At 64.9% G+C, this 9,438-nt stretch overlaps 1 protein-coding gene across 1 annotated transcript; it reads left to right on the top strand.

The window, feature by feature from the left end:
* Positions 1-250: 250 nt before the first annotated feature.
* LOC127061237 (lysine-specific demethylase 6B-like) lies at positions 251-7,914 on the top strand (the record flags this gene model as incomplete). Its single annotated transcript, XM_050987848.1, has 11 exons — positions 251-349; positions 464-529; positions 1,004-1,068; positions 1,678-1,746; positions 2,662-2,810; positions 3,437-3,551; positions 4,204-4,391; positions 4,775-4,916; positions 5,698-5,824; positions 6,801-6,971; positions 7,373-7,914. Coding segments are annotated over 11 exons (1,215 nt in total), but the record flags the coding sequence as incomplete, so codon positions are not given.
* Positions 7,915-9,438: the final 1,524 nt, after the last annotated feature.

The raw sequence follows: 9,438 nt of genomic DNA on the forward strand, positions 1-9,438 counted from the left end.
CGGTGCTCCTTCCAGGAGTCCCTGCAGGTGAGGGACAGGGACAGGGACATGTTGGGGACATGGTGGGGACATGGGGACACACCCCAGGGACAGGGGACACACCCTGCGAGAGCAGCCGCTCACACACCACCATCGCCAAGTACGCCCAGTACAGGTGTGCTCCTTCCAGGAGTCCCTGCAGGTGAGGGACAGGGACACGTTGGGGACATGGGGACACAGCTCAGGGACATGGGACACACCCCGGGGACAGGGGACACTCCAGGTGTGGCCCTGCGAGAGCAGCCGCTCGCACACCGCCATCGCCAAGTACACCCAGTACCAGGTGTGCTCCTTCCAGGGGTCCCTGCAGGTGAGGGACAGGGACACGTTGGGGACATGTTGGGGACACTCACAGGACATGGGGACGCACGGGGGACACAGTTCAGGGACAGGGGACACTCCAGGTGTGGCCCTGTGACATCAGCCACTCGCACACTGCCATCGCCAAGTACACCCAGTACAGGTGTGCTCCTTCCAGGAGTCCCTGCAGGTGAGGGACGGGGACACGTTGGGGACACAGCTCAGGGACAGGGGACACACCCCAGGGACAGGGGACACTCCAGGTGTGGCCCTGTGACATCAGCCACTCGCACACTGCCATTGCCGAGTACACCCAGTACAGGTGTGCTCCTTCCAGGAGTCCCTGCAGGTGACAGGGAGGGGACACAGGGACAGGGGACACGGTGGAGACAGCAAAGGGGACAGAGGGCTCAGGGGGACAGGGGGTTCCAGGGGACTCGTGTCCTCAAGTGTCCCCAGGTGTCCCCAAGGAGGTGTCCCCAAGGAGCCCCAAGAGTCCTGAGGGTGTCCCCAAGTGTCCCTTGGTGTGCTGGGGGTGTGTCCTGGAGCCCCCAGGATGTCCCCAAGTGTCCCCTGGGATGCCTGGCTATCTCTGGAGTGTCCCCAAGTGTCCCCCAGTGTCCTGAGGTGGCACCTGGGGGCTGAGGTGGCACTGTCCCCACAGGAGGACAAGGACAGCGAGGATGAGGAGGCCGAGGAGCCCGACAGCACCACCGAGACCCCGCCCAGGTGGGGCCACCCCCTGTCCCCTCTTGGGGACATCCCAGGGGGACAACGTGTCACCCCCTCCCCACCCAGGGGGAGGGTCCCAATGTCCCCAAAGGGTCCCCAGGGTGTCACTGTGGGGGGGGTCCCAATGTCCCTCAGGGTCCCCAGGGTGTCACTGTGGGGGGGGGTCCCAATGTCCCCAAAGGGTCCCCAAGGTGTCACTGTGTCACTGTGGGGGGGTTCCCAATGTCCCCAAAGGGTCCCCAGGGTGTCACTGTGTCACTGTGGGGGTCCCAATGTCCCCAAAGGGTCCCCACTGTGTCACTGTGGGGGGGGTCCCAATGTCCCCATGGGGTCCCTGGGGTGTCACTGTGGGGGGGTCCCAATGTCCCCAAGGGGTCCCCAGGGTGTCACTGTGGGGGTGGTTCCAGTGTCCCCAAAGGGTCCTCAGGGTGTCACTGAGGGAGGTTCCCAATGTCCCTAAACTGTCCCCAAGGGGTCTCGGTGTCCTTTGCGGGGGTTGTGGTGTCCCCAGGGTGTCCCCATGTCCCCAGAGGGGTCCCCAAGCCCTGGGGGGGTGACATGTCCCCCTTGGGGACCCCACCCCCCGTGACCCCGTGTCCCCCCCAGCCCCCCCGACCAGAAATCCCACCAGATCATCAAGTTCGGGACCAACATCGACCTGTCGGACGCCAAGAGGTGACAGCGGGGACAGCGGGTGACACTGGGGACACCGGGGGGACAGCACGGGGGTGGGGACACCTGGGGGACAGTGGGGACAGCTGGGGGATGGTGGGGACACCTGGGGGACACTAGGGGGGTCAGTGTCACCTGTGGGTGCTGCAGGGCCCCTCTCAGGTGACAGTGGGGGGGTCAGGGCCATTCTCAGGTGACAGTGGGGGGGTCAGGGCCCCTCTTAGGTGACAATGGGGGGGTCAGGGCCCCTCTCAGGTTACAATGGGGGGGTCAGGGCCCCTCTCAGGTGACAGTGGGGGGTCAGGCCCCTCTTAGTGACATGGGGGGTCAGGGCCCTCTCAGGTGACATGGGGGGTCAGGGCCTCTCAGTGACATGGGGGGGTCAGGGCCCCTCTCAGGTGACAGTGGCCGGGTCAGGCCCCTCTCAGGTGACAGTGGGGGGGTCAGGGCCCCTCTCAGGTGACAATGGCGGGGTCAGGGCCCCTCTCAGGTGACAATGGGGGGGTCAGGGCCATTCTCAGGTGACAGTGGGGGGGTCAGGGCCCCTCTCAGGTGACAGTGGGGGGGTCAGGGCCCCTCTCAGGTGACAGTGGCGGGTCAGGGCCCCTCTCAGGTGACAGTGGGGGTGTCAGGGCCCCTCTCAGGTGACAATGGGGGTGCTGCAGGGCCCCTCTCAGGTGACAATGGCGGGGTCAGGGCCCCTCTCAGGTGACAGTGGGGGGGTCAGGGCCATTCTCAGGTGACAGTGGGGGGGTCAGGACCCCTCTCAGGTGACAATGGATGGGTCAGGGCCATTCTCAGGTGACAGTGGCCGGTCAGGGCCCCTCTCAGATGCCAGGGTGTGGCTCCCCCGGGGCGGGCGGTGCCCCTGGGCGGGTGCCACCCCCCGGGTGACACGGCTGTCCCCTGTCCCCACAGGTGGAAGCCGCAGCTGCAGGAGCTGCTGAAGCTGCCGGCGTTCATGCGCGTCTCCTCCACGGGGAACATGCTGAGCCACGTGGGCCACACCATCCTGGGCATGAACACCGTGCAGCTCTACATGAAAGTGCCCGGCAGCCGCACCCCCGGTGAGCCCCGCACCTGGGCACACCTGGGCACACCTGGGACACCTAAACACACCTGGGCACACCTAAAACACACCTGGGGAACACCCAGAACACACCTGGGGAACACCTAAAACACACCTGGGGACACCTGGGCACACCTGGACACACCTGGGGAACACCTAAAACACACCTGGGGACAACTAGGGAACACCCAGAACACTTGGGGAACATCCAGAACCCACCTGGGCACACCTGGGGAACACCTAGAACACACCTGGGCACACCTGGGGAACACCCAGAACACACACCTGGGGAACACCCAGAACACACCTGGGCACACCTGGGCACACCTGGGGAACACCCAGAACACACCGGGGCACACCTGGACGACACCTGGAGACACCTGGGGAAGACCTAGAACACACCTGGGGGAACCTGGGCACACCCAAAACACGTTGAGGAACACCCAAAACACACCTGAGCACACACCTGGAGAACACCTGGTGACACCTGGGGGATTTTGGGCTTTTTTAATGGGAATTTTTGTGGGAGGTGACAAAAACCGACAGCCGTGGGGACAGCTGATCTCCTGGGGGGGCAGCGGGGGTGACACGAGGTGACAGTGACGGTGACAGCGTCCCCCGCAGGCCACCAGGAGAACAACAACTTCTGCTCGGTGAACATCAACATCGGCCCCGGCGACTGTGAGTGGTTCGCGGTGCACGAGCACTACTGGGAGACCATCTCCGCCTTCTGCGACAGGTGGGCGGGGCCTGCATAAAGGGGGCGTGGTTTGCATAAAGGGGGCGTGGTTTGTATAAAGGGTGGGGTCAGTGGGAGGGGTTTGCATAAAGGAGGGGCAGTTATTGGGGCAGCGCTACTGGGAGAGCAGCCCCGCCTTCTGTGACAGGTGGGTGGGGCCTGCATAAACGGGGGCGTGGTTTGCATAAAAAGGGGTGTGGTTTGCATAAAGGGTGGGGTCGTGGAAGGGGAGGGGTTTGCATGGAGGAAGGGAAGTTATTGGGGCAGCGCTACTGGGAGAGCATCTCTGCCTTCTGTGACAGGTGGGTGGGGCCTGCATAAAAGTGGGCGTGGCTTGCATGAAAGAGGGCGTGGTTATGGAAGGGGGTCTGTATAAGGGCGTGGTTTGGGGAAAGGGGAGGGGTCTGCATAAAGAGATCATCACACAATAATTGCTGTTAATATTGGGGGTGTGGCCTGGGTGGAGTCAGTGGGTGTGTCCTGATAATGCAGGGGTGTGGTTCCACATGGGGGCGTGGCCAACTGCAGTGGGCGTGGCCAGGCCCCCTCTCAAAGCACGGAGGCGCAATTCCGGGTAGGGAGGGAACGGGCGGGGCTCAGCGGGCGTGCCCAGGTGTGGGCGGGGCTGTCTCTGACCACGCCCCCGGCGCAGGCACGGCGTGGACTACCTGACGGGCTCATGGTGGCCCATCCTGGAGGACCTGTACCGCTCCAACATCCCGGTGTACCGGTTCGTGCAGCGCCCCGGGGACCTGGTGTGGATCAACGCCGGCACCGTGCACTGGGTGCAGGCCACGGGCTGGTGCAACAACATCGCCTGGAACGTGGGGCCGCTGACAGGTGAGGGGACACTGGGGGACACTGGGGACATTGGAGACACTGGGGACACTGAGGGGGTGAACAACATCGCCTGGAACGTGGGGCCGCTCACTGGTGAGGGGACACTGGGGACACTGGGGACATTGGGGACATTGGGGACACTGAGGGAACAACATCGCCTGGAACGTGGGGCCGCTCACTGGTGAGGGGACACTGGGGACACTGGGGACATTGGGGACATACCGTGGGCACTGCCATGTGGTGTCTTGTGGGGGTCTGTGTGTCCCCAGGGGTGTCTGTGTGTCCCCAGGGGGTGTCTGTGTGTCCTGGGGCAGTCTGTGTGTCCCCAGGGGCTCCTCGGGGGCGCGGTGGCCGTGACGTCCCCGCTGTCCCCGTGTCCCCAGCGTACCAGTACCAGCTGGCCCTGGAGCGCTACGAGTGGAACGAGGTGAAGAACGTCAAGTCCATCGTGCCCATGATCCACGTGTCCTGGAACGTGGCCAGGACCGTCAAGATCAGCGACCCCGACCTCTACAAGATGATCAAGTGAGCAGGGGACACCTGGGGACACCTGGGGACACGTGGGGAAGGTGGGGATGGGGACACGGGACACAGCGGGACAGGGGAATTGGTGGCTTGGGCGCCCCACGGTGGGTGAGACCTTGGTGACAGTGTCCCCACAGTGGGTGGCAGTGTCCCTGGTGACAGTGTCCCCACAGTGGGTGGCAGTGTCCCTGGTGACTATGCCCTGGTGGCAGGTGACAGGGGGTGACAATGTCCCTGATAATGGTGTCTCTGCAGTGGGTGATGGTGGGTGTCAGGTGACATTGTCCCTGGTTATAGTCTCCCCATGGTGGGTGACAGAGGTGGCCCAGGTGACACTGCTCCTCGTGATGGTCTTCCTGTGGTGGGACACAGAGGTGGCCTAGGTGCTCCAGGTGGCTCAGGTGTTCCAGGTGCCCCGTGTGGCTCAGGTGGCCCAGGTGGCTCAGGTGTCCCAGGTGCTCCAGGTGCCTCCGGGTGGCTCAGATACCCCAGGTACCCCAGGTGCCCCAGGTAGCTCAGGTGTCCCAGGCGGCCCAGGTAGCTCAGGTGGCCCAGGTGCCCCCGGTGGCTCAGGTGTCCCAGATGCCCTGGGGGTGGCTGAGGTGCCCCAGGTACCCCAGGTGCCCTGGGTGGCTGAGGTGGCCCAGGTGCCCTGGGTGGCCCAGGTGTCCCACGTGCCCCGGGTGGCTGAGGTGCCCCAGGTGTCCCGGGTGGCTCAGGTACCCCAGGTACCCCAGGTGTCCCAGGTGTCCCGGGTGGCTGAGGTGTCCCCTCCCGGCAGGTACTGCCTGCTGCAGTCCATCAAGCACTGCCAGGTGCAGCGCGAGAGCCTGGTGCGCGCGGGGAAGAAGATCGCCTACCAGGGCCGGGTCAAGGACGAGCCGGCCTACTACTGCAACGAGTGTGACGTGAGTGACACGGGGACAGCTGGGGACACCGCACTGCCACGGGGCTGGGGACACGGCCTGGCACTGCTATAGGGCTGGGGACATGGCACTGCCACTGCCACGGGGCTGGGGACACGGCTGTGGCATTGTCACACTGCTGGGGACATGGCCTGGCACTGCCATGGGGGCTGGGGACACGGCCGTGGCATTGTCACACTGCTGGGGACACGGCCTGGCACTGTCACACTGCTGGGGATGTGGCACTACCACTGCCACGGGGCTGGGGACATGGCCCTGGCATTGTCACACCGCTGGGCATGGCCTTGAGGTGGCCTCGGCCTTGGCTGTGGCACTGCCACACCATTGTCCTTGGCCACAGGCTGTCCCCGTCCACTCCACTGACCCCTCCCCTGTCCCTGGGCTGTCCCTGGTCACCCACTGACCATCACTGTGACCATGGGCTGTCCCTGGTCACCCACTGACCATCACTGTGACCATGGGCTGTCCCTGGTCACCGCTGACCATCACTGTGACCATGGGCTGTCCCTGGTCACCTGCTGACCATCACTGTGACCATGGGCTGTCCCTGGTCACCTGCTGACCATCACTGTGACCATGGGCTGTCCCTGTCCACCCACTGACCCCTCCCCTGATCCCTGCCCTGACCTTGTCCCCTGCCCTGTCCCTGTCCCTGTCCTGTCCCTGACCCCTCCCCTATCCCTGACCCCTCCCCTGTCCCTGACCCCTCCCCTATCCCTGACCCCTGTCCCTGTCCCTGACCCCTCCCCTGCCCTGTCCCTGTCCCTGCCCTGTCCCTGTCCCTGCCCTGTCCCTGACCCCTTCCCTGACCCCTGCCCTGTCCCCCGGCTGTCCCTGTCCCGTCCCTGTCCACCCCCTGTCCCTGCCCTGTCCCCTGCCCTGTCCTGTCCCTCCCCTCCCCTATCCCTGACCCCTGTCCCTGTCCCTGACCCCTGTCCCTGACCCATACCTGGCGCAGGTGGAGGTGTTCAACATCCTGTTTGTGACGAGCGAGACGGGCGGGCGCAACACGTACCTGGTGCACTGCGAGGGCTGCGCGCGGCGCCGCGGGGGCGGCCTGGCCGGGGTCATCGTCCTCGAGCAGTACAAGACCGAGGAGCTGATGCAGATCTACGACGGCTTCACCCTGGTGAGCGCACCTGGGCACACCTGGGCACACCTGGGCACAGCTGGGGACACACCTGGGAACAGCTGGGGACAGCTGAGGGCACCTGGGGATACACCTGGGCACACCTGGGGATACACCTGGGGATACACCTGGGGATACACCTGGGCACACCTGGGGATACACCTGGGGATACACCTGGGGACAGCTACAGCTGGGGACACCTGGGGATACACCTGGGGATACACCTGGGCACACCTGGGGACAGCTGGGGATACACCTGGGGACAGCTGGGGACACACCTGGGGACGCCAGATGTGGGGTGACACTTAATGTGGGGACACCTGTGTGGGGACTGTCCCCTCTGGGTGTCCCCAAGGGGGGGTGCTGAGATGACCCCCTCCCCCATTCCCATCCCCCCCCAGGTGACGCCGCCGACCCCCAGATGAGTCCAGGCCCCCCCCCCACGGCGGGGGAGGGGCCAGGGGGGGCCAGGGGGGCCCCCCCGCCCCTCCCCCCACCACGAACACTTTTTATTTATTCCCGGAGAAATCGCCCCAAAAATCGTCTGGACGGACAGGACGCCCCTCACCCACCGCGGGGGGAGGGGTTTTGGGTGGAAAAGCTCCGATTTTATACAAAATCCCGATTTCTAGGAATTTACAAAGCCCCGCCCCCGCCGCCCCTCCCCCCGCGGTGGGGGATGGGGGGGGGGTCTCTCTCTGCTGCCCCTCCCCCACCCCCACATTTTGGGGGCTGTGAACTCAGAGGGGGTTGGGGGGGAGGGGAGGCTCTGCTCTGGCCCCTCCCCCCTCACTTTGGGGGGGTTTGTGCCCCTCCCCCAACACAAAGGGGAGCCTGGGGGGGGTCCCCGCCCCCTCCCCTCAGCATTAAGGGGGGGAGGGGCTGGGGGGAGGGGCACTTTCTTTGGGGGGGGGTTCCACCCCCTGCCAAGATTCAACCAAAAACTCGCCCCGCCCCCACAACCAGCCGCCCCTCCCCCCCCCCATACGGGTCCGGGCCGGGGGGAGGGGCACGAGGGGGGGAGGGGCAGGATTTTTTGGGGGGGGGGGAGCCCCCCCTCCGCCCCTCCCCCCTCGCGGGGTGGGGCTCAGGTCTCTACAGGGGGGGAGGGGCTCCCCCCCAAACCATGGTGCAAAGGGGGGAGGGGCCTGTGCTACCCCCTCCCCCCCAAAAGGGGGGGCGGCAGGAGCCCCCCCGCGGGGGGAGGGGCCTTGGGGTGCCCCTCCCCCCCTTCCCCAAGCCTCGTTTTGGGTTTTTTGCTTTTTTTTTTTTTGCTTTGTTTTTTTTTTTGTAAATGATTTTTTTTGTTGTTTTTTCTTTTCTTTTCTTTTCCTCTTTTTTAATTTATACGCGGGGAGGGGGGGGAGGGGTCGCTTTATTTATTGGGGGGGTCGGGCCGGGGGTCCCCGACTCCCGGGGGGGGGGGGAGGGGAGGGGTTTCGTCACTGTGACCCCGGTGACCCCTCCCCCCCCTTGTCCCCGTCCCCCGGTGACCCCTGACCTTTGTGGGGGGAGGGGAGGGTTCTCACCCCCCCCCTCACCCCACCCCCACCCCCATCATGGTGCTGGGCCCTGCGGCCGCCCCGCCCCTCCCCCCACCCCCGTGTCCCCCTCCCCCGCCCCCTGCCGGGCCCCCCCGGTGTTTGTGGGGGTGGGGGAGGGGCGGGCGCCCCCCTCCCCTCCCCTCCCCCCCCCAGAAGCTATTTTGTACCTGAGATTAAATTAATGGCAAAGCCCGACGGCTCCGTGGGGGAGGGGAATTTGGGGGGGGGGCCCTCAGGAAATGGGGGAGGGGCAGGAATAAGGTGGGGAGGGGTCTCCTGTCCCACACAAGTGGGGGAGGGGGATGGGGACACCCACGAGCGTCACACGGGGACAGCGTCACCAAGGGGGGGCTTTAATTGGGACCCCCCAAACCCCCAGGGACATCTTGGGGTGGGGGTGGGGTCTGTCCCAGAATTTGGGGGTCCATCAGGTGTGGGGGGGTCCCATCTCAGGGTCCATCGGAGTTTTGGGGTCCATGAGGCACTGGGGGGGTCTCTCAGGAGGTTTTGGGGTCCATCCGATGTTCTTGGGGTCTCTCAGGAGGTTTTTAGGGGTCAATCCGGTGTTTTGGGGGTCTCTCGGGAGATTTTTGGGGGTCCATCTGGTGGTTTTGGGGTCCACTCAGTGTTTTTGGGGTCTCTCAGGTGTTTTTGGGGTCCATCCGGTGGTTTTGGGGTCTCTCAGGTGTTTTTGGGGTCCATCTGGTGTTTTTGGGTCTCTCAGATGTTTTGGGGTCCATCCAGGGGTCTCTCAGGGGTTTTTGGGGTCTCTCAGATGTTTTGGGGTCCATCCGGTGTTTTTGGGGTCTCTCAGGGGTTTTGGGGTCCATCGGGGGGTCCCTCAGGGGTAGGGGGGCTCCACCTCGATGGACACGATGTGGTGGCCGGGGACCATGGCCAGCCCCAGCACTCGGGGTTCACTT

This window comes from Serinus canaria, unplaced genomic scaffold (genome assembly GCF_022539315.1).
Source record: "Serinus canaria isolate serCan28SL12 unplaced genomic scaffold, serCan2020 HiC_scaffold_320, whole genome shotgun sequence".
NCBI classification, from domain to species: domain Eukaryota; kingdom Metazoa; phylum Chordata; class Aves; order Passeriformes; family Fringillidae; genus Serinus; species Serinus canaria.